Consider the following 25,761-nt stretch of genomic DNA (forward strand, 5'->3'; position numbering starts at 1 on the left):
TGTAAAAATCTCTTGCACAATCATATCTTTTTTGTCGTAAAAATTCATACGACTTACAGGCCTCATTTAATGAAATCATATGACTGAATGATGCTGTGGAACTGGAACATATCCTTGGATGGGACGGGATGGAACAGTCCAGGACTTGGACAAGATATTATTGACGTCCAGAACAACATTTTATTATAAAAGAATATATGGTTTATATATAGCATTAATAAATTGGAACAATGTCTTGGATAGGAAAACATTTAATACTAAAAAAAGCATAATATAAGGTTCAAATTAATAGAAGAATTGGTTAAATAAGAAGATAATATTAAAATTTTAAAAAATATCATCTATATAAATGGTATAAATATCATAGTATATGATGCTTTAGCATGTGCAAAAGAAATATAGTATTAAGGCTTAAAGGATCATTAGTTTTAAATTAATAATATTACAGATATTCAGAAACTTTCACAAAAACAATTGCAGTAAATATGATTAAAGTAATCATACATAGTAGGTAGGATGTAGATAAATTATTAAAGAATACTGTATTCTCCGGATTATAAGCACCACTTTTTTAAGGGGAAAATCTTACTAAACCTATTTTTTTAACATTACGCGAAGTCGTGAACACTATTTTTCTTCACAACACGCGATGCCAAAAATTCAACATTCATCTATTCTCCAGTGAAAAACTTGCAACATGCAAATCTTCATGGTCAAAGAGCTGCACGTTAATTTTACTATTGATCATTCGATAATTTCTCGTTAGAACAGGAAGAAAAACTCAAATCAGCAAAAGGAAAAAATCGGCATATTGGTGCAGAAAGAAAAGCACGATTTCCTGAAGCTGAAGAAAGTTTAAAGACATGGGTATTAGAATTTCGAATGGATGGTATTGCAGTAACTCTTAACATGGTTAAATTTCACATGAAAGAAATTTTAATAAAACAGTTTGCCCATATCCAAATGGTGAAAATTAAACATTGGTTTTATGGTTTCTTAAAAGGAGTGGGTTATTTATGCGACGTAAAACAAAAATTGGCCAAAACTTCCTGCTCATCTTAATGACAAACTTCTGGAATTTCAACGGTTTATTATTAAAAAACGGAAACAATTTGAATATGAACTCGATCAAATCGGAAACACCGATTTATTTTGATATGGTTGGAAATTTACCAAATTACCACCTAACGTTATTTTTAAAGATAAACAAATGCCAAAGAATTTACCTTCTGAAATTTATTGTATTGATGCATCCAAAAGGATATCTGGAATGAAAACGTGGTTTAATAAAGTTTGGTAAAGGAAGAAATGAAACCAATAAAAGAAAATCACTTCTTGTTATGGATAGTTTTGAGGGCCATAAGACGGATGCTATTAAAATATCTTCCCCAGTATCGCCAGAAAATTTTTTCACCCCTACGTGACCCTAAATAATTTGTCACCCGTGTCACATCCCTCCACTTTCTCATTTTTTATAAGTATTCTGGGGACTTAGATTTTTTTCGGTGTCTAAAATCCTATTCGTCACACGTTATTCGACACATAGTTAATTTCTTAATTCCAGCCAAATCTCATAATGCCGGCCAAAGTCACGTGGGGGTGAAAGGCGATACTGGGGTAGATCTATTAAAATACTGCACTCAATGATAATACTGATTTGGCAGTCAAAGCGCATGCGGACGATCAATATAATGATAAAAAAATTATTAAAATTCGATCCAGTTTCTTTTAAACGAAATCGTAAAATTAGAAAAATATTCCGTTGACGAAACAGGATTAAAAAATTATTCAACAACGAAACTTTTGGAAGATTGTTAGTTGATAATCATAGTTTGACGTTTATCGATATTATTAAGGGAGTTTTCCTTTGAAATTATCTGAATTCTTAATGGAAGTGGTCAAGATGAATGTAAAGGATAAAATTAAAGTATCCACCTCCTTTTTGAATTTTTGTTATGACGAAACGAAATTAATTTGGAATGAAAGATGTGAATTACAGATAAGAAAAGAAAAAAGGTTAATGATAAATAAGAAGATGAAATTTAAAGTAGGAGGAGCTGGTTATAGGTATTCAGTAAATAATAGAAGTATATCTTTGCGTGTAAAAGCTAGTATATATTTTAATAAGAAACCTTTGGATTTTATAATACATGTTATTCAGGTTATTAAGTATAGTTTTTATTACTATTTTTCATTTTTCTTTCGTTTTAAATTTGTGTTCTTTTATTTGCCCTATTAATAGAGTAAGTTTTTGATTTTATTCCGTTTAACCTGGTTTATTGGGAATGTTTTAATTTATTATTACGTTCTAAGTATCTAATTTAGTATTATTGTGTAGTTAATTTTTAGCTTTAACTTAAAATCAAATTTGTTAACCAGTTAATAATACTGATTTGGCGATCATTCCATGTTTGCCTTAATAAGCCGTTCAAGGACAAACTTCGCGAAAAATGGAATATTTGGATGAGTTTGGGTCAATTTACTTACAATAAAGGTGGAAATTTAAGAAAGCCTGGCTATGATGTTATTTGTAAAATGGATACTTGAGACTTTGGCAGAAATTCCAAAAGAAATGATTGTAAAGTCATTTAAAAAGTGCGGTATTAGTAACGCAATGGATGGGTCAGAAGATGATTTATTTGGACAGGATGAGAATGGCGAGGAAATTGATGAAAATGAAAGGGAAATTGTGGGGAAATTGTAGATAAAAATAGCGATTCAGCTGATGAATTAGATGAATTTGAAGATGAAGATATTGTTTTTTTAAAAATAAAATTATAAATGTAATAAAAAAATTTTCAAATTCAAGGTGGAACTTATATTTATTTTTCAAGTTTTTTTCCTTAAGGTCGGGGTGATGCTTAAAATTGGGCGATGCTTATAATCCGGAGAATACGGTATAAGATGTATAGTAGTTAAGCATTTAAATACAATGTTATATTATAACAGAATATATATTTAATAATTTGGAAACTATTATTAAAGTTGTTAACAGAAATAATTTTACAAGAAAAAAATATTTTTGCATAATCACGTCATTAAATTTATTATATGAATGGGATCTAATTATTATAATTTACTATGTGTATACTTAGTATCATTATCTCTATACAATAAATCGCATTATATGAAAATTAACAGCACGGATTTGTGCTACTTTGTCATTAATATATTATTGATAAAGTTGCAAGATTTTAATAATGCGATTAATAAAATTTCTGCCTGTGTATAAATCAATTGCCTTTTTCTAATTTATATTAAGATTTTTTCTTTTTAAAGAATATGACAAAATTTATTTGTTTGATATTGTTTATGAACTAAAGCCAAGTGAAGTTATAAGAATATTATCGAACTAAGATTTTTCTAATCAATTTGCATCTCGATAAGATACATTAATTTATGCATGTTCTATAAAGGATGAAATTGATTTAATAGAGGTAATTATATACTTGAAACAGCTATAAATTGCTTTCATTAACTTATGGCTAAGCCTTCTTTGCTTTCTGTAGTGTGGTTTCGACTTTGAACTTATTCACGTCGTTCTTATTCCCTCCATGATCTATGAAAATCATCCATAATAAATGCTATGCGGTAAATATAATTCCAGACAAAATTAATCAATGGACGAAAACTAGCAAGCTTTTAAATAATGGCTTGGATCTCGCTCGTTTGAAGAGCTTAATTAAGTAAGATATTGTAGCAACAGATATTGATAATTTTGAATTTATGTTGGATTTCACGAGAGGAGTTTATAGTAAGAGTGATAAAACTACTTATTTTTCATACTAGGAATTTATTATATTACTAAATACATCGTATATTTATTTACAAAAGCACACGAATAAAAGTAGAATATTTATAAAATTTTTTGTTTAAGCCTGAGCATCTTTGATCATAGTGCTGGCCAGAATTAGTGTTTTCTCAGATCGTGCGAGTCTATATTCCTAAATTTGTGTTTTGAATGAAAATTTGAACTTTTAAATAGTGTAAAAAATAAATAAAGTATCCAATGTATTAAAAAAATAATTGTTTTAATGTTTTTTAAACATCAAAATAAAAAAAAAGTATAATCTAGAAGCAAGTCTTTTTGTGCGACGCGAAATAATTCCGATTCCGATATAAACTAAGTACCTCGATTATCGAACTAACCGTTTCAATTCACAAGATATACCGATAATCTAAACTTATTTATTGCTCTAGCTCTATTAGCTTTCAGAACACTCTCCATTTCCTTTAAATAGACGTTTCACTATACTTAATTTTCACTAATAAAATGCATTTGTACCACTTGATCGTCACACTTATATATCTCATCTGGATTGATAGAGAATCATGAACAAATAAATCCAACTTGTCCTACAAGAATTATAAATAAAAAAAACAATCTTTTTTTTTTCTTTTTTTAATGTTAAATGATAATTGCACTTCAACGACAACTTCCTAAATTGATAAATTTTCGTCATTTTTCTTATGTAAATAAAAATAATAAATATTTTATTCAAACGATTAGACCTTTTTCTATAATGTCCTCTCAAAAAGATCATAAACTATGCATGATACCTGGTAAAATTTTTTTATCATCTTTTTAATGATATAAAAAATCTTAAAATATTAACATTTTCTTGAATTTAATTATATCAGGCCCCGTAGAGTTTCATGAAGATGTTTTGACGTCGATGTCAACGCTAGCAACTTCTCATGTATCACCAGCTTTTATTCCAGTATTTGGTGAAAGTATTCAACTTTTGCGTAAAGTATTCTTAACAGAAAAAGGTCAACCATTCGTTGTATCTGGATCTGGTACTTTAGGGTGGGATATGGTATCATCAAATTTGGTTGAACCTGGTGAAGATGCTTTAGTATTAAATACTGGATATTTTGGTGATTCTTTCTCTGAGTGGTATGTGTATTTAAAAAAAAAAATTCTCTTTAATTTTTCCTGACTAAAATTTTTCTTAATCAAATTTGATAAAAAATTTAAAAGTCTTAAGGTGTATGGAGCAAAAGTGACTCAGGTTAAATCAGAAATTGGAGAACGTACAACTATTCAAGAAGTATCTGATGCTATATCAGATAAATCGTATAAAATTATTACTATTACTCATGTTGATACTTCAACGGGAGTATTAGCGGATGTTAAAGGAATATCAGAAGTAGTTAAAAAACAATCTCCAAATACTTTAATTATTGTTGATGGAGTTTGTTCTGTTGGTTGTGAAGAACTTCGTTTTGATGAATGGGGTATTGATGTCGTTTTAACCGCAAGTCAAAAAGCTCTTGGTGTTCCTCCTGGTCTGTCAATTTTAGTTGCAAGTGAACGTGCTATTGTAAGTTGGTGTTTAATAGTTTTTGTTTTCTCTCTTTTAAATGATTTAAATTTTTAATTTACATTATTTTTATTTAATAGGAAGTCTTCAAAAATCGTAAAACACCAATTCCAAGTTATTATGCGTCCTGGGCTCATTGGCTTCCAAGTATAAAATTTTACTTTTTTTTTCATATCTTTACATTTCGTTATTCAATTTAATTAACTCTTTTATATTTTAACATTAGTTATGAATGCTTATGAATCTCGTAAGGGAATGTATTTCGCTACTCCTCCAGTACAATTAATTTATGCATTAAATACAAGTTTAAAACAAATAACTTCAATTCCACTTGAAACAAGATTTGAACAACATAAAAAAGCTAGTAATAGGATTAAAGATGCTTTGGATTCTTTGGGATTAAATTTTGTAAATATATAAAACTTTTTTTATTTATTGCATGTTTTCGTCGATTATAATGATTATAATAGTATTAAAAATTTCTTTTAACTTAATTAGCTTCCTAAAAATAGAGAAGCTGCTGCTAATGGAATGACGGCTATTTATTATCCTGAGGGTATTCAACCCGCTGATTTACTTCAAAAAGTCGCTTCACATAATGTTGTTATTGCTGGTGGTTTACATAGAGCTATCGCTACAAAATATTTTAGGGTTGGGTATGTACTGTAATACTGTAATACTGTAATATACTTTTATTTTTTTTAACAACTTAATAAAATTTATTTAATTATTTTTTTTTTGAATTTTTTTAGGCATATGGGAATCAGCGCGACTGAACCAGAACGTAAACATTTGGATACTGTTATCTCAGCTTTAACTGATAGTTTGAAAGAATTAGGTTATTCTGGAAAATAATGATATATGTCATTATTTTGAAGGAAATGTTAAGAGTAGAGACTAAAAAAGTCAACTTTATATTACTGAGAAATTAGAAGATTCTATTTTCTATAAATTATTTAAATTTTACTGCCTTCTAACACTGCATATAATAATAAATCTTTTGAGGATTTCGACCGCCTTTAATTGTTAAGAATCGGTATAATTAATATGTATTACAGTATAAAGCAAGTTTATAATTTTATATAATAAATCTTTTATAATTGCTGCCATTGAGTGTTTGACACGATATCTTGAGTATTGGATTGAACTGCTTTTAATAGATTAATTGATTTACCATTATATGCTCCGGCATAAAGTATGATCCTAATGTAATCATAAAGGTGTATCTGATGGAACAGGGTAATCTCCGCGGATATTAAATAACTTTTTAAGTATTCTTCAGATAGTAAGGTGTTAGATGAAGTTTAGTCTAAGACAACTATTTCTATCATATGATCAATACATTTCCGAAAATCTAGTGATACAGGCACTCCCTTTTCCTTCCCGCAATCGAGACTTAGATAAAAAGACTTAGGTTAGAGTGTTTGGGGTGGTGGATTTGGTTGTCATATAACTGGTATACTGTATCATAAACGACAAATAAAATAATGAATTCTTGCATTCTTGTAGGATAGCATATTACCGACATTTTTATAATTTGTATGTTTTTATGCATGAGTTACGACAATTATGACCATAACCCACTAAAACTATTAATCCCGACCCGATTTAAAATGAGTCAGGCGAGCGTCATGATTGGGTTCTGTTTCTATTTAATTCTCTACAAGCACAATAATTATTGAAAGCACATGTGACTTGGAAATAATGCTCATAATTGGAAGAACCATTTGAATTCTGGATACCTATATTTCTATTTTAGATAAAATCAGACTTGAAATATTGAATAATGAATCAGCGAACTAGTGTAGTATCAATTTTATACACAAATAAAAAATTTTTTTTTAAAAAAATTCAAAAATAAGAATAATAATTTTATTCATCCCTATTAAATACTTAGGATATTATTTTCAATATTTATTTTAAATGCACGATAATTTAGTAATAAATGATAATGTAGAATAAGAATAATAAGAATGTAATTGTCATTAGAAATCAAGATTTATTGGATAAGTAAGAAAATTATGAAAATCATTATTATTAACATTAGGTTCAAATTTGGGAAAGGGAAAAGACACTGACTCATCCGGTGGTTCTACTATTTCAAAATTGCATTTGTCGAGCCAAACAACTCCTTCATCTAAAAAGATGAAATATCGATAATTTTATAACTATTTTGTGTCAAAGAAGCCAAGATAAGGAAATATTTACCATTTAGTATAGCACCAAAACTAATTAAGGAAGTGTCTTCAGGTACATTTACAACATTTTCAAATTTTGTCCAATCACCAGAGCCTGTAAATAAAAGTCCTGATAAATCTTATACAACAAATAATTAGAAAATAATTATCGATCAACTACCATTGACTATGGAGTTTTTATTCAACGTATTATCAAAACCGCCATTTACGCTATGAACTTGTAACAACAAACCTATCGATGATAAGACATTCTGAAAATAAAAAGACAGCATTAGCGTTCTTTTTTTTTTTGAAAAAGCCATTAATTAATTCTTACACTATATTTCATGAAACATGTCAATCGAACTTGTTTTCCTAAATAATCTTTAGGAATAAACCCTTGCGCCAGAGTACTATGCAAATCTGAATTTAAACTACTAATATTTGGATGTGATTTTAAAAAACCACTGGGCTATTAGAAATAAGAGCTCTTGTTAGCATGAAGACTTTAAAACAGGTTTTTTTTTATATTTTTTGATAACAAAAATTTAAAAATTTTCTTACAGCTTTCTCATAAAATGTCGCATAATCGACTCCTATGTCATAATATTGTGTATCTCCGTCGCGAAACCATCCCGCTAATAAGAGAATAAAGGATTTGTTTAGTCTATATGAGATAAAACAAAATTGTAGCTTTCTCAATTTACCAGGTAAATCATAAGAAATCTGACCAAAAATTTGGAAAACGCAGTTTAGGAATACAAATAGCCGAAAAAGAAGAATATTTTTTGACATATTGGATAAGGAAATAATAAACGCTTTAATGAACTTAAGAAATGTTCAAAATTAAACCATTTACAAAAAGCAGGAATGGACGATATGTAAAGTTGCGAGCTTCATTTTATATTGTATACAAAATGTTGATCAGTAACTACGAAAAAATTAACGGTTAATAGTTCTCCTTATTTCCTTATTTAAGTTTTTTTGTGTCCAAGTCGGCGTGCCATATTTTATAAATCTCACGGATGATTCCGATGATACACAGTGATACATTATAAATTAACGATAAGGTGTAAGGGTGTAAGATATTTTCTCATTACAATATTTTAAAATATTAGATAACCAAAAATGATTAAATTTCATAATTATCTTCTAATATTTATTTTATTATATAAAGCATCCTTAACATATACTATGTATAATCCACCGTCAAGATTTCGACATGCATCAATATTAATTGGTTCAAAATGGTACATCACAGGCGGTTTTAATTATAAAGGTAAATCGCTATCAGATTTCTTTTATCTTGACCTCTCTAACCCTTTTTCAACGAAGAATCTGGACACACTTCAATACAAACAATTAAACGATAATGGATTAACACCAAATGCATGGTGTAATACAGTTACAACAAACAACATGATATATCTATTTGGTTGTCTTATGGTTAGTGATAAAACAAGTCTTGTTTATCAATATAGTATTAATTCAGATAAATGGATAAACCCTCCTATAGCCGGAACTACTTCACCAGTACATAGAATACAAAATGGTGTAGTTGCTAATGATTCTACAGGAAGAATTTATTATTTTGGTGGCAGAAATGATACATACAAGCCTCTTAATGACATGTGGATACTTGATACCAATAATAATCAATTAAGTTGGCAACAAATTACATCTGCTCCTCTGCAAATCTGTTGTTTTTCCGCTATTTTATTGCAAGATGGATATATCTTGTATATTGGTGGATTTAGTAATAGTACTGACACTAGAAACAGATTTCTGAGAAATGTATGTGTAATAATCAAGTTGTGCGTGTTTTTGAAGTAATATGCATTGCATTTATTTATTTGATTGTTTTTTTTAAAAAAAAGATAACACGATATAATATAAATTCCAATGAATGGGATTTAAAGGTATATATGATTACAATTACAATTCGTTTTATTTATATTGTTTAATTAAAACTATATTTTTATTTGTTTAGTCAACTAAAGGTGATAGTGTAGTGCATAGACCAGGTTTCTCGGCAATTCTAGGTAAATTTCAATCAACATTATAATCAATATTTTACGTAAAGTAATAAATTAAACCTTTTTATAAATATAATATTCAATTTAATAGTACCAGCAGATGGAAGAATAATTTTATATGGCGGTGTAAAAGACGATGTATTCACGAATGATTTAGCAGTGTTAGATACAACAAAATATGAATGGTCGTTACCAGAAGTTAAGGATAAACCGAAACCGAAGTCCTATCATACTGCTTGTTTTTATGATAATTTCATGATTGTTGCCTTTGGTATATTAAATGATGATAATCAACCTGATTCAGGAATATATTTACTTGATTTAACCGATAAATCAACTTATAAATGGGTAACAGATTTCAAACCAAATAAATCAATCGGAGACGGTAATCGTAATATAATTATTGGCGCTAGTATTGGAGCGGTTATTTTTAGTATATTAGTAAGTTTCTTTAGTTATAGATTTTATAAAAAAAGAAAAAGAAACAGCCAACGAGAATCTTCTAAAATTGCGGTTGATGATTTTAATTAAATTATGAATTCTTTATTTTATTTTCTTTATATTTCCATCTAAATAATTTTCTATACATATAATAAATTAATTGATTATAGCTTATTTAATATTGACCTAAAAAACAAGCCGTCTGAATCAAAGTTCCCATAACCTCCATATAATCGCTTCTTTATACAATCACAATATAAAAATGTGATTATATAGAGTAGAATAAGATCGTCCAATGAATTTGCTTTTTTATTAAATGGCGTAAAACAATATTTGTACACTTCAGATAAACAAAACTAAAGTACTAAAAATAGGATTTTTTTTTAATATGTACTTATGGACAAACCTTGACAAACCACATGATTATTTGTTATTTGTTTTGTTTGTAGCATAACTCTATTAATTATCAATAATAAACTCCACAAAAAAAAAAATTTTTATTTAAGAATTATTATTTTACGTAATAAAATAAAATCTTATTCCGCTATGTCTAGTGATATCGAAATAAACGATACGGAAATTACTAAAAATCAAAATGAATTCGCTAAATGGATTGAAGAAGCTATTGATAAAGGATACTTTAAGCATTATGAATATGAATATTTTAACAATATTCAAGAAATTGGTTCTGGAGGATTCGGAAAGGTTTATCGTGTGAAATGGAAAAATTCGGATAAATTCTTAGCGTTGAAATCTTTTTATAATTTTGATAACGTCACTATAAAAGAAATAGTTCGCGAGGTAAATTATAATAAATATTTTTATATTATAATAAATTTATTATTTATATGAATATAATATAAATAATTGTAGCTAAAACTACAACGAGATATACAATTTCATGATAATGTGATTAAATTTTATGGACTTACGAAACTTGAATCAGGTAAGATACTAAAATATCTAACAATAATATCGTTTAACTTTACACAAAATATTAATAAACTTTTATTCACTAGAAAGTAATGCAGCTCAATTAAAAAATTACATGTTTGTGATGGAATATGCTAATGATGGTTCCCTTCAAAACTATTTGAAGAAAAACTTCAACACTCTTACTTGGGATGACAAATGCAAATTGGCGTACCAATTGGCTTCCGCAGTATCATGTTTGCATAATGAAGAAATTGTGCATCGTGATTTGGTAATTTATTTTAATTAAAATTAATTTTATTATAATTATTATTCTTATAATATTTATCTTAACAGCATTCTGGCAATGTGTTGATTCATCAAAAAACCATCAAATTAGCAGATTTTGGACTGTCTAGAAGAATTGGGGAAACATCTAAAAATCAATCAAAAATATTTGGCATGATTCCTTACGTTGACCCAATAAGATTTGGTAAACAAAAAAATAATAACTCGCTAAATAAAAAGAGTGATGTTTATAGTATCGGTGTATTGCTTTGGGAGATATCTAGCGGTCAACAACCTTTTTATGTCCAAGATGAACATTATGATCTTGATTTAGCTATAGAAATTTTACAAGGACGTAGAGAAAAACCCATTCCTGGTACACCCATCGATTATATAAAAATTTATACTGGTAGGTAAATTATACTGTACAAAAAATTAGTAATACGTTAAAATTAGGAATACGGTTTCTAATTAAAATTTCTATATCTTTAGAGTGTTGGCATGAAAATCCAGATAATCGTCCAACTATAAATCAAGTAGTAGACAGATTAAATGCGATAATTACAAAAACAGGTGTAATGACTGAAATAACTGAACAATATCAAATAGATGATCATGAATCAATCTCAGTCTTTAATTCGAGTGGTTCTCTGACCAAGATTAATTCATTACCTGGAGAATTATCTAATTTTATTGAAAATTTTAATAATTTGGATACAAGAGAAATAGAGACTACGATGCCAACCAGTTTTTCCGAAGATATCAATAAAATAATGGAATTTATCGCTAAAATAATAAATGAAGGAAAAGAACCAAAATTGAGAAAACTATATATTCTTAATTATTTTGATGGATATTATATAAATTCAGGAGAAGCATATAATTTTTTGTTAGATAATCAAAATAATCCGAATTCCATTTTTTTACTTGGATATTTTAATTCTCTAGGAGTTGGAACAAGCGTAAATTATGAAAAAGCATTTAATTGTTTTACCAACGATTTAGTGAAAGATTATATATTAGCATCATATTGTATTGGTTTATGTTATTTACATGGATATGGAACAAACAAAAATGAAAAATTAGCTTTTAAATTTATTGAAAAATCAGCCAATAAAAATTTTGCTGCAGGACAAATGAGTATTGGTTCTTGTTATTTTAACGGAATAGGCGTTAAAAAAAGTTCAAAAATGGCCGTAAATTGGTACACAAAAGCTGCAGATAATGGAAATATTATGGCTAAATATAATCTTGGCCTTTCATATCTAAATGGGAGTGGTGTTGATAAAGATTATATAAAAGCTTTTGAACTGTTTGGGCAATCAGCGGAAGGAGGATATTCAGGCGGAATATTAATGTTAGGATATTGTTATGATAATGGAATTGGAATTAGTATTAGTAAGCAAAAAGCATTCGAATTATATCAAAAAGCTGCAAATTTAGAGAATAATGTGGCTCAATATAATCTTGCAAGAATGTATAAAATTGGGGAAGGAATTACAGAAGATATCGGTAGAGCAATTCATTGGTATAGAAAATCTGTTGAAAATGGAAACAAAAAGGCTCAAAATAAATTAGAAAGAATTTCAAAAATTAAGAACATAAAAAGTGATTCATGTAAAATTAATTAAAATAAAAAGTAATTAATGTTTTAAATAAATAGTGTATTATAACTTTTTAATTAGTGTCCCGACTGTCCGTTGCAAACTGCTGAGCCACAATATGCACGTGACTGCATTCAGAGAAATAACATGCGAGGTATTATCCAAAAAAGAAATAGTGGTAATTTTTGTGGAAGGACGCTTAGCAGGAAATTTAGTTATCTGTGGTGTCTCCGGAGATAGTCCTCTGCTTTTGCTCCGGACTAAAAGTTAATCTGACAGACGTAACTTGCGTGACATTTAACTTAAAATACTAAATTTCTACAAAATGATAATATAATAATTTCTTTATTTATCTTGTGATGATAGTGATTACGATATTTCAAATTGTGATTATCTGAATTTGAACGGAACTCAACAAGTCACACACAATAAATTATCATCAAGGAATATTTTCCTTCCACAATTATTTTTTCATTGACGTTCTTGTGTATTATTTTAATAATAAATATAAATAAAGTGTATAATTTTTTTTAAAAAAAAAGGTATTAATATTGCTTGTTTTGTAAAATAAGTGTTATGAAATAACGATATTTTTAGCGTTGTACCACCACCTGACGGAATTTCCGTCTTACAATAAATAAATAAGACGAATCTTAGATGTATAGGCGCTGATAAGTCAGCATTCGAATTATATCAAAAAGCTGCAGATTTAAGAAAGCTGGTAGAACGTAAAAAATCTGGCTCAAAATAAATTAGAAAGTCTTTCTAAAACTAAAAATAGAAACATAAAACCCAATGTAAATTATTAATTAACATGTTAAAATAAATACTGTAAATAAACGTTATATATTATTTAAATTCTGATTCTTTTTTTTTTAAAAAAAAAAAATTAATCCATAATGCGTGTTGCGTAATCGGAGGACAAGAATTTTCGATCACCACTCACCAGTTAATGAACAATATGTATTATCTTTGAGAATCTGTCTTCCATAATTCTTTTTTTCATTAGCGTTCTTGTATTAACGATAAACAACAAATAAATAAACTATATTAAGTTATATGATATTTAAAGTTGAAGATTGCTTATTTTGTTTATTTGTCATATTATTTCCAATACAAGTTTTTCATTAACGGGATCTCCGCAATGTTTAATATTAGATGGATAATAACGATACTGCAATTAAATAAATAATTGAATAAAAGAGGAGTTTCTATTGGTTAAATTAAAATTCAAGATTTTCATTTATCATATTTTTTGTCGCAACTTTTCGTTTAAAATATCATGAAAAAAAAATCCAATTACATAACCGAGATTTATAAAAAAAAAAATTTTCTACTGTATGGTCAAATTTTTCACTCGGCCGGTGTCACATGACAAAAATAATGAATTTGTCTTTTTTATGATCATGAGAAACGAATAATTTTGAAATCTACAAATATGACTGCACTAATCTATTTCAAATTATTTATAGTCACGACGAGATGAAATTCGATATTTTGAAGCACCATACCCTAATGAGTAATGACAGAACCGTGTTAATCATTTAAAGAAAGCAACAGTGCTAGGGTTATTTGTTATATGAAAGTATGATCCGAAGGTATCAAAGATAGACAAAATTTTGATAATGTTAATGTTGTCACTTCTTCCACGGCCAGAAACTTGAAAATGTACGAACGAGTTCCCGATCTGTACCCAGCTCCGCTGGCACTTTTAGTTATATTGTTATAACGTTGTTTCGACGATAATGCGCCAGACTTCGAGGCATGTGACGAAAATCGGGTGTGTGCCAATAATACACGTATTGGTGGACACAGCTCAATTGATTAACGATCGCAAGTTTTGATTTTCTCGTTTACTTGCACAATGCGAATAAGAGTTCACGAACCAAGGCCTCATCTTTTAATATAATTTGTAATGGGTCTAAGGATCGATTTTGAAATTAATCTTTTAACCCATTGATGTCATAGATCAATAATTTACATAATTCAATTACTTTAATAAATTATTAAGAAAATTTTTTAAAATGGAAATATATAATTTTACTCGATCTACGAGTTTTACTTAAGGTCAAAAAAAGTAAAAATTAAAATGATTATCAACATGAATTAAAAATTCTGTAAACTATCATCTTTCTAGAATTCTTTTTTTTCATTTAATATTTCTTGTTTTGTCAAATAAAAGTGCCTTGCTATTTTTAGCGTTGAACCCCTTATTCGTTTTAGGTAAATAATTGGATGATCAATTTCACGGAGATGGGAAACTACCTACTGTAATTATGGCGATAATTCGTAATTTTATCTTTAAAATCACATGACACGTAAGCAAATGAAAAAATTGCTCTATAGAATAGGTTACTATGAATATAATTTTGTTTGCCGAGGAGGATAATACATGTATGTATACGCAAAATTTTTTTTGAATTCTATCTTTCAAAGTTCTTTTTTCTCATTGGTGTTTCACTATTAAAATAAGTAAACAAACTGTATAAAAATGCTAATAATATTACTTTTTTTGAAAGTATTTCCACCACCTTATGCATTGTAGATCACTAACAATGATATCTATAAACACAAGATTGTACTTTAAGTAAATCGTGTGAATCTTAGATATCTAAATCGGAATCGGACGGGAAAAAAGTAGTAATAAAAAGTAATTCACTACCCTATAAAAAATTTTATCCGTTATTTCCGTAAAAACTTCGTAAAAATGAGCCTTCCACACGGAGATTGTAAATAATTCGATAAATTCCGTGATATAAAGTTATTAATTCAGCCTTTTACGGAAAAAAGATGGAATATAAAAAACGGATAGACTTTTTTTACAGAGCTGTAGTTATGGCCAGAATTAAGTATAATATTTTGGCCGAAAATTATCGGAGAAAATCACATGACAAATAACCTAGTATAAATCGAATCCTGTTTACAAAAAAAATTGATCAGACAATAGACAATAGGTAAAGAGACGGATGTTAAAACTTTTTTTTTATAAAATTTTTTAAATTTTAATTTATTTAAATTGGCGATAATTTTAGAGAATATATTGACCATAGAAATGTTGAAGAATCATCGTCTGCAGCAATCCACTGTACAAGAGTTGTTGTTACTTGTACTTTAACAGGAGCTATTGCTGAGGGCACCTCTGAAGGTTCAGGAGAAATAGGAGTAATGAATGATAGTGCCAAAGTATCTAGTGAAATACCTTCAGTTTTACAAATTCTAAAAATCTTAATTTAAAAATTTGGAATCCAACTGATAGTCGACAGTATCAAATAATAAAACTAAAATTTTAGTAAACGTTCAAAATTAAAAGAAATTCCAAAATTTATAGTATGATTAAATTTGCTAAGATAAATAAATAACTTAATCAAATACTTGAAATAGTTTTCTGTATTTCTATAATGATTATCTATTTAAATTTTTTAGAAAGTAGGCCACAATATATTAAATATTCATTTACTTTAAATAAGGTTAATGGTGCAGTAATTAAATAATGTAAAATGAGACAGATTATTTAAATATTCAAATGGGCTAAATAAAATAAGCGTAAACGCAAAATTTATATACTACAGTTTCCGTTTAATTAACCAGTAAATAAATCGAATAATTAGCCAGATTAATGTACAGTTAAACATTTTTATCTATGAATAATTAAAGCAAGACTATTTATAATTTATAATGCTCCTCAGGCACAATTAATATTCCGGCGTTACTTTAAAATAAAATTATAATTTAATCTTTGAACTATATATTGGTTGATTACGCGGCGTGATATATGGATATCACATGATTTCGATCAAATTTTTGGATACTTTGACTTTAATTCATACTCAATTTATCGCTTTTGAGGCTAAAAGAAAGGTGAAAGCACCGAAAGGAGCGAATAATGACAAGGGGAATAGTTGCATGTCGAAAAAAGTTCTGAGCTTGGACAGTTGCGTATAAGATAAAAAGTTGCATATTGAAACATTAAAATATATTATTACCTTTCTTTTTTTGTTATTTAATTTTTCGTTAGTTTCTCTTTAATATACTAATCAGCTATTTATCAAATTCAAAAATTTTATCTTCACAGTTTTCAAAATCGTTTAGTTTGGTATATTTGAAGAATACGTCAGCTGACTTAGCCAAAGTCTTTTAAAAAAACTTGTTGTCACCTGATCACCAACGTTGAGGTGCAGAAACATTGATCTGGGGGAGGAGAGAAAGGGAGGGGAAGGGAAGAAGAAGCAAGAAAGAGGAAAGGGAAGAATAAGGGAAGGGAAGGGAAGGGCGGAAAGGGAAATAGTTTTTTAAATAAAGAATTTAGTTAATTTAAATTACTGTATATGTAAATATTATATAAATATAATAAATTAGTTACGATCTAAAATATTTGAATAAGGGAAAGAGAGAAAGGGAAAGAAAGAGAGCGAATGAGGGAGAGGAGAGGGAAGGGAATGGAAAGAGGGAAAGCGAGAGAGGGGAAAGAGGAAGAGCAAGGAATAGGGGAAGAAGGGAAAGGAAAGGAAAGGGAAAGAACGAGGGAATAAGGGAAGGAGAAAAGGAAGGAAAAGAGAGAAAGAGGAAAGGGGAAGAATAAGGGAAAGGAAAAGGAGAAAGCGAATGAAAGAAAGGAAAGGGAAGGGAAAGAAAAGGGAAGGGGAAGAGAAAGAGAAAGAGAAAGAGGGAGAGGAGAAAGAGGAAAGAACGAGGGAATGAGGGAAAGGGAAAGAAAAGAGGGAAAGCAAGAGAAGAGCGAGAAAATACACAAAAATAAGCATGCCACCTATCCACACTCCCAACCTACATACTTGTAAAAAAAGGTAGTTTTATCTGATGAGTTACTTATCAAAGAAAAATTCAATCATGTCAAGATTTAATCGAAAAACAAAAGAAGACCTAAAGAAAAAAAAGACCTATCAGTTAAAGATATTCTTGATTTATTAGTTTCATCTTATATCAACCATGTTTAAGATTATTATTTACCACATCAAGATTATGCAATACATGTCATAAGTAATTTTTTACGCATGAATAATTTTTATTCATATGATTGATATGAGTAATTATGTTTATTCCATCGGTATTTGTAAAAAAAAAAGTATAAAAAAGTATAAAATCTACCTTGATTTTACATTTAGGATATTAGGATATTTATTTTTTTAGGTCCTCTTTCTTTTTTCGGACTTTCTTCTTAGGTTTTCTCTTTTTTTTCAGACTTTCTTTCTTCTTAGGTCCTCTCTTTTTTCGGACTTTCTTCCTTTTTTTCGAACTTCCTTCTTAGGTCCTCTCGTTTTTCAGACTTTCTTTTTGGGTTTTCTCTTTTTTTTTGGACTTTCTTACTTTCTTCTTAGGTTTTCTCTTTATTTCCAGTCTTTCTTTTTAGGTCTCTTCTCTTTTTTTTCGGTTTTTTTTAGGTCTTCTCTTTTTTTGGGTCTTCTCTTTTTTTTGATCTTCTCTTTTTTCTTGTCTCTCTTTCTATCTTCTCTTTTTTTTAGGACTCTTTCTTTTCAGGTTTTCTTTTTTTTTTCGGTGGAGATTAAGGGCTTGAAGTGCATTTGTGAGATCATTAAGCACCATGTTTTTATGTTGACGAATTTTTCTGAAATATTTTTTCGAAATCAACAGTTACATCGGAAAGAAATTTTGTGTGAAACCAGCCATTACGAATTATTTCAGCATTGACCTTGTCCCAGGCTTGGATAACAAAACGAATAGCTTGCAACTTTCTTTTTTTTTCTTGTTTTTCAGAACTCGTATTTCTCTTAGGAGCGGTATAGCGGGTGAGTAGGGCCAAAGGTAAGTTTATTGGGTACTTTAAGTTGGGGCAGCATGATGCTATGCATGGGTGGGAGCATAGCGTGCTTACTATGTAAGCCTGTGAGTACCAGCTTTTAGTTGCTGCAGTCTCACAGTAGGGCTGGTTGGGAATTTTCTTGGAGCGGTATAGTACTATGCGAGGGTTGGAGCATAGACGCTTACTTTTAGTAAGCTCGTGGGTACCAGTTTCTGCTGCAGTCCTGCGATAGGACCGGTTGGTTGTGGTACGGCATGGTGCTATGCGTAATTTATGGGAGGAGCATAGTGCGCTTCTTCGGAAGTCCCTTGTGGCAGGGCCGTAGTAGTAATCATTATCAGATTTCTATTAATATGTGACAAGTAACTGTTTATTGAATAATCACAATTTTTTATAGTGTACAATACAAAAATTTTTTTTTTTTAATAATTGTAATCAACTTGAAACTTTTCGACTACTGATAGAAATTTATAAAATTTTTCAAGAATAGAAGTTCAGTTTTTACTATTAAAATTTTGTTTGGTCTCTCTAAAACTACATGTTATGTATTTTTTTTTTACAGTTCTTAATTTTTATTAATTCACTTTATCTGAGCAAGTAATTTTCAAAATTATATTCGTCTAAATAAAATTCTTAAACTCTTATATTATATAATTATCAAGTTGATAAAACTTTTAAATAAATAAAAAATAAGCTGAGCATTAAAGATTCAATAAAGTCAAACCCCTCATATTTTCTATAATAATATTAATAAAAAAATAGAAATTATAATTAACTATTTACTTTGGTCAGTTTGGACAGTCCTTTAAAATTTTGCTATACAATTGTTATAAAACAGTATTGTCTGATATTGTAACGGTTAATGAATGAATAGTCAATTAACGGGCAATGAACGTATATTACAAATTATACGTTAATTTTACGTAAAATCTAAACGCCGATAATTTAGTGATAAATAAAATGGTATAATTATAGTAAAAAAAGTAAGTGATTCTACTACTTAGGAGATAAATAAGTTAAGAGACTATAGAGACCGAACCGAAACCTCATAAAATTGCTGTATAACATAGACTAAAATACCCGGCGGGTATAAATCAATTGGGTATTTTGTATAGAATGCTATTCAGTAGGGATGGTTTCGGTTTAAAACTGCGGTTTTCAATCAAACTGAACCGACCGCAAAACCGACGGATAAAACTGAACCAAATGAACCTTAAAACCAATTACAAAACTGAATAAAATTATATTATATTAGAAAGTTAAATTTATAGCAGCATTATTTAATAATATCCTTTAAATCATAATTTTTTCTTACAATAATAATAGCAATTTCGTGATTTTCGGCGACACGCTATTCACGTGATCAATAAATTTTGAGTACTATACATATAATATATATATAACCAATAAGTCCTTTTTATTAGGAGGTTATTTTATTTTTAACTCTAGAAAAGTTAAGTTTGACTGATATAATACCAAGAGTATTTCGAACACTTAATATAACCACCTGAACGGAAAGTTCGTTATACGCTGCACAAATAGACGGAACGTATATTTTTAATTTCTTTCCACATTCAAAATATTAAAAACGTTCAAAAACTTCTTGGTAAGAAAATATTTGCACATTAATAAAATGTATTATTATATTACTGGGTCATATTCTACCAAATTTTAATATCGTCATCTAAATCTCACTTTTTTTTTTGAGATACAAAATTTTTTAAATTTTTTTTAAATAATTTCTTTGGTAAATTGCCAATATACAATATTGCAAATATCTAGCTGTTTGTTATGTAACCACAAAAATTATGTCAATCATATGTATACTGCGGAAATTATCGATGATTTTTTTCCGATTATAAATCATTTCATTTTGTTTTTTTTATTGTAATTTAATGAATCGTATTTTTTTCTCCTATTTTTTCTTTGTCTATTTCGTTTATTAAAAAAAATCATTTTATTAAAAATTCCGGATCTCCGGTTCGGAGCGGGCCAGTAGCGGGCCGATATGAACCGTTTATGCGAGTTTCAAAATACAAATATCGGAATATTGGCTCTTTATTCTCAATCTAAAACGCATAATTATCTATGATCCAAAGGAGTTACATTTTAGAATTACCGTAAATTGTAACAAACAAGTTAAATAGTGCATATGGCGAAGCATCATTGGCATCATTGATCAGTCATCTGAATCACTGCACTATATTATTACATTAAGCTATAAAAATCAGCTAATAAAAACTGTACAGCTAATGTATAAAACAGTTGTTGGATTTATATATGACTGTATTGAAAAAAAACTTTAGTATTTCAAGTGAAATAATCAATAATATTAATAAAATATTACTCTTAATATTATGTATAAATTAATACTAGCAAGTATAATGTATGAAAATTGATTGTCTTATATATTATTTATAATGCACTATTAATGAGGAACAGTACAGGTGTCACTTCAACTTTCAAATTTTACAAATCATTTCTTTGAAAATATTTCATCCGAGTGATCCAATACTTTATAAAATTAAATATAATCAACAGAAACTTTTTCTCCAGTTGTTGCCAAATTGTATTATAAAACATAATCCCTAATAACAATCAAAAATCGTTACTTATAAAAATCGATAAACTAAACGAAATCAGTAAATAAAACCAAGGACAAGCTGCATTCATATCGAATAATGACAATGTTTAGTTTGTTAGCTTTGTATTTCCTTTACATTTCCGCTACCAAATCGGAATACATAAAGAATTGATTCAATCTTATTTTTAATTTTTTAAATCTCTTACATTCATATAAACACTATTACTCTTCGGAATTAGCGTCAATTGTACGCATATGTTTGATGTCTATTTAAACCTTTACTTCATTATATTACTTACATGATTTCATTTACTTTCTCATTTGCCAGTATATTATTTATTTGTAATTTAGCTTATAAAGCAAATAAATTGATACATTTTACTTCATTATATTACTTTCATAATTTCATTCACTTTCTCATTTGCCAGTACATCCTAACTATATTATTTATTTAAATTGATACATTGAAATAGTTTTGAATAATCATTAGATATCAAATCGTGAAATCGGCAGTCTCCAGTAAAATGAAATCAATTACGTAATTTGAACATTACATGAACCGCAGCACTACCGCAGCGACTATAATACAAACAGTGATGATCATGTTCTACAATAATATTCCATATAGAAAAATCGATGAAAGCACAAAAAAGTATATATATATGTATATATATATATACATTAACTGACAATATTATACTTAAATAAAAGGATAAGTTCATTATAATATTTCTATATTAATTTCTACTTAGAAATGTGATTGAGAATATTCTTAATTAATTTTTTTTGTAGGACCGATCACTTTTTTTTTGTTTATTCGTGTAACCACATTGAAATTCATTTCTCTAGAAAAATAAGCCGTACCGAATTAAGAAATTTCTTTTGGAAATAAAAGTAAATAATTACTATTTGTGTTTCATTTATTGTATATTAAAGTTAAGAATGAATGCACAAAGTAAACATATTATTACTTTTTTTATTCAATGTAATACTTTTCGGTTACAAACTCCGTAATTTTCTATAAATGACCGTAATTTTTTTTTTTAAAAAAAAAAACTCTCTTTTTTTATTTCCTAACTTATCATTATTATTATTAAAAAAAATTATGTCAAATATATCAAAAAATATTAAGTTTTTTAGTAAAGGTAAAAGACGTAACGAAAATGAGATAGAAAATCCTCGTATAGAAATTATTCCTGTAGAGAATGATTCTAATGATTCTGCTATGGCTATTGATTATGCAAGTCCTTTACCTTCACCTTCATCATCCACAACAACAGCACATGAAGTATCAAGAGAATTAAAAAGATTACGTTTAGATAATAGTGTTGAAGATACATGTGTGAGTTCATTAGAATTATCAGTTAATATGGCAACAGCAGCATGTACAATAATAGAAGGAGCATCAAATGTCGCCCAAAATTTCGCAGCATTCGCACCATTAATAAAACAATTTTTTGATATAGCAAAAGAAGTTGTAATATTATATGAAAAAGCTGAACATAATAAAGAAATATGTAGTTTTCTTTTACAAAGATGTAATTGTGCTAGAGTTGCAGTTGAAGATTTAGATATGAGAAAAACTGAAAATGTGAATTTCTTTTCTAAAAAAGAAAATCTTGATTTATTTAAAGATTTTATTAAATGTATGCAAAGAATTAAAAGTTTTATTGGAGATGTTAGTCAATTAAATAGGCTTAAAAAATATTTTTTTGCAAATAATATTGAAGAAACTTTTACTAAACTTATAAATGAATTTGAAGGTTATATGAATAGTTTAAAATTCTCATTTATCGTACAATCTAGAAATGAATTAATGGTAATTAAAAATGAAATTAGACAACTTACAGAATTATTAATAAATATTCATGGAGTTTCTGATACTTTACAATCAAAAGAAGAATTTTTTAACGGAATTGGAATAGTTACTAAAAAGAATAAAGATTTTAGAAAACAAAGTTATAATCAAAATCAAAGTGAATTTGCAAATTCTGTTGAAGAGATAGAACCATTACTTGAAGGTCAATTTCAAAAAGCTAATGTTATCAGATCAAAAAAGATTGAAAAACGTACAGCATTTAATGATTGTTCCGAATATTGTTTTAAAGAGTTTTCTAATAATTCTTCTCCATCTTTAAATTATTCTAATACTCAAATTGAAATTAGAAGACAAGTTAATATTCTTAAAGAATTAAAAAATTCTAATCATATTATAAAATTCTTTGGTGTTGCTCAAGAAAATTCTAAATTTTATTTAGTTACTGAATGGATGGATTTTGGAAATTTATATGAATATTATACTAATTATAGAGAAAATATGAATTGGAAAACTAAAATTAGATTTGCTTTGGATATTTGTCGTGGAGTTTCTTATCTTAATGATTGTCATGTAAGAAAAGATTTACAAATAATAAAAAAAGTTTATTTTTTAATAATAATATTAATAATATTTTTTTTTTATTTAGATTCTTCATCATGATATTCAATCTGCTAATATTTTAGTAAATGAGGATCATAAAGTTAAAATAGCAAATTTTGGTTTAAGTAAAAAATTTTCTGAATTTACAAGAAATATTTCACACAATATTGAAAATGTAAGATATATGGCTCCAGAAAAATTATTAATAGAAGATGAAAGTAATAATTCACAAGTGAATAATGATATTAAAAGAAAAAAAGTTCCTTATGATTCTAAATGTGAAATTTATAGGTAAATAATTAAAAATTTAATTAATAATTAATAATTAATAATAATTAATTTTTATTTATTTTATTTATAGTGTTGGAGCATTATTATGGGAAATTGCTGAATTAAAAAAACCTCATTCGGATATTGTTAATACGGAAATGCTTATAAGAATTAGAGAGCGTGTGCGTAATAAATATCGTGAACCACTTTCGGATGATGTACCTGAAATTTGGAAATATTTAGTTAAAAGATGTAAGTAAAATGATTTTAAAGAATCTCTTATTTTAATTTATTTAGAATATTAATATAATATAATATAATTTTTTTATATTAGCAATGGAACATGAACCAGAATGGCGTCTTAGAATATCTGAAATTTGTTTTAATCTTTATGAATTAAGTAAAAAATATTATGATCCAATCCCTAAATCTCCTTCTTATATATCTGATGAAGATGAAAATTTAATAATAGATCAACCGATAAATTCATTTTCTCCCACAATTCTCTCTGTTGAGGATGCAATTCGAGAACATAAATCAAATGGAAATAAACAATTAGCATGGGAAAGTTTCAAATATCATTCAGAATCAAATAGTGAAGCAAAATATTGGTTAGGTTATTATTATTATTATGCGGAAATTCCTGAATTACAACAATTAGATCAAGATGAAAGACACAAATTTGCTTTGAAAATATTTAGAGAGACTGCTGATAAAGGAAATCCTTCTGCCCAATTAAGATATGGAATGCATTTATGGAAAGTTGCTAATTATTATGAGGCAATTAGGTATTTAGAAATGTCCGCTAACTCAGGGAATTCTACTGCTATGTATAACATTGGAAGTGCTTATTGGAATGGTAATTTCGTTATAAAAGATCAAGATAAAGGTGCTAGATATTTAAAAGAAGCTGCCATGCAAAATCAACCTAAAGCTATAGAAATGTGTAAGGCTTATAACATTGATTACAGATAATATATCTATTTTAAACGTTCAAGTACATAATTAATTATATTTATATTTAAAAATTTTAAAATTAGTGGTTTTCTTTTTATAACAGGATATAAATAAAATATTATTATTTAAATATTATATCCAACAAAAAAAAATTTTTTTGAAACTTTAAGATAAATTTAAACTTATGACCAACATATGATTAAGATGAAATAATAAAGTGAAATTTTACATTGAAAATTTTTTATGATCGGTTCACTCTTAATAAAAATGACATATTATTCAACCAAATTTGCCTTCTTAAAATAAAAATATATGCCAGTGTTCCCTAATTTGCCGTCTTTATTGATATAGTTTCAATTATTCTTTACTAGTAATAACCAATTGAATTCCAATAGGACAACAATTCCTAACATGGTCTGTGGTCTACCAGGCATAGACATAAGCAGTGTTGTACATGGGACATTGTCCGGCGATTTTTTGTGGACACGGACTAAAAAATCCATGTCCGCGTCCATAGTCCGCGGACTCTGCGGACACAGACAAGCTGTTAACCAACCTTAAAAATCTTTTGGCCGGAATTAACAAAGGAAAACGGCTGGCATTAATGCGGGCAAAATGTCCCGGACATGAAAATATAGCGGACATGGACCGGACTGTCCGGTTCGGAACTGTCCAATGTCCGTGTCCGTATCCCATGACAACGCTGGACATAAGGGCAACATGCTAAGATGGTGCGTTCAAACGTCTTAGCCAACATGATCACCCGACAGTGCACATGTGGGGTTCCATAGCGGAATCACGAATGGTTTACAAGTTAATAATATTAGTTTAGTTATATAGTTTTTCACTTTATGTATAATTACTAGCATTATTCTAATAAATTTGTAAATGTACTGCGGTTAGCAAAAAAAAAAAAAATTCCTAACATACTTATATGCTTAAAGTTTTTTGTAATTTTCGCCGATAATCT

The 25,761-nt window shown here is 28.1% G+C and overlaps 6 protein-coding genes across 6 annotated transcripts; 5 read left to right on the forward strand and 1 right to left on the reverse strand.

Annotated features, from left to right (window-relative positions):
- Positions 1-485: 485 nt before the first annotated feature.
- On the forward strand, positions 486-1,062 carry OCT59_007176 (uncharacterized protein; the record flags this gene model as incomplete). The annotated part of the gene is made up of 2 exons (XM_066146916.1): positions 486-507; positions 767-1,062. 2 exons carry the CDS (start codon positions 486-488, stop codon positions 1,060-1,062), a joined length of 318 nt encoding a protein of 105 aa, XP_065998531.1.
- Positions 1,063-4,523: 3,461 nt separating this feature from the next.
- Positions 4,524-6,504, forward strand: OCT59_007177 (uncharacterized protein; the record flags this gene model as incomplete). Its single annotated transcript, XM_025319070.2, has 7 exons — positions 4,524-4,563; positions 4,642-4,900; positions 4,985-5,327; positions 5,408-5,474; positions 5,554-5,735; positions 5,826-5,983; positions 6,080-6,504. 7 exons carry the CDS (start codon positions 4,524-4,526, stop codon positions 6,180-6,182), a joined length of 1,152 nt encoding a protein of 383 aa, XP_025174690.1. The 3' UTR covers positions 6,183-6,504.
- Positions 6,505-7,308: 804 nt separating this feature from the next.
- On the reverse strand, positions 7,309-8,375 carry OCT59_007178 (uncharacterized protein). Its single transcript, XM_066146931.1, has 6 exons — positions 8,212-8,375; positions 8,069-8,142; positions 7,842-7,976; positions 7,686-7,776; positions 7,536-7,619; positions 7,309-7,464 (listed from the first exon to the last, which is right to left on the reverse strand). The coding sequence occupies exons 1-6, from the start codon at positions 8,297-8,299 to the stop codon at positions 7,313-7,315; spliced, it is 624 nt and encodes a 207-aa protein (XP_065998532.1). The 5' UTR covers positions 8,300-8,375; the 3' UTR covers positions 7,309-7,312.
- Positions 8,376-8,698: 323 nt separating this feature from the next.
- Positions 8,699-10,071, forward strand: OCT59_007179 (uncharacterized protein; the record flags this gene model as incomplete). Its single annotated transcript, XM_025326733.1, has 4 exons — positions 8,699-9,298; positions 9,382-9,423; positions 9,495-9,546; positions 9,632-10,071. The coding sequence occupies 4 exons, from the start codon at positions 8,699-8,701 to the stop codon at positions 10,069-10,071; spliced, it is 1,134 nt and encodes a 377-aa protein (XP_025174692.1).
- Positions 10,072-10,527: 456 nt separating this feature from the next.
- On the forward strand, positions 10,528-12,812 carry OCT59_007180 (uncharacterized protein; the record flags this gene model as incomplete). Its single annotated transcript, XM_025333191.2, has 5 exons — positions 10,528-10,782; positions 10,855-10,927; positions 11,001-11,185; positions 11,251-11,590; positions 11,674-12,812. 5 exons carry the CDS (start codon positions 10,528-10,530, stop codon positions 12,810-12,812), a joined length of 1,992 nt encoding a protein of 663 aa, XP_025174693.1.
- Positions 12,813-21,963: 9,151 nt separating this feature from the next.
- OCT59_007181 (uncharacterized protein) lies at positions 21,964-25,024 on the forward strand. Its single transcript, XM_025326734.2, has 4 exons — positions 21,964-23,534; positions 23,611-23,855; positions 23,926-24,086; positions 24,169-25,024. Exons 1-4 carry the CDS (start codon positions 22,170-22,172, stop codon positions 24,807-24,809), a joined length of 2,412 nt encoding a protein of 803 aa, XP_025174694.2. The 5' UTR covers positions 21,964-22,169; the 3' UTR covers positions 24,810-25,024.
- The last annotated feature ends 737 nt before the right edge of the window (positions 25,025-25,761 follow it).

The sequence above is a fragment of the Rhizophagus irregularis genome, chromosome 15 (assembly GCF_026210795.1).
Source record: "Rhizophagus irregularis chromosome 15, complete sequence".
Classification (NCBI taxonomy): Eukaryota; Fungi; Glomeromycota; class Glomeromycetes; order Glomerales; family Glomeraceae; genus Rhizophagus; species Rhizophagus irregularis.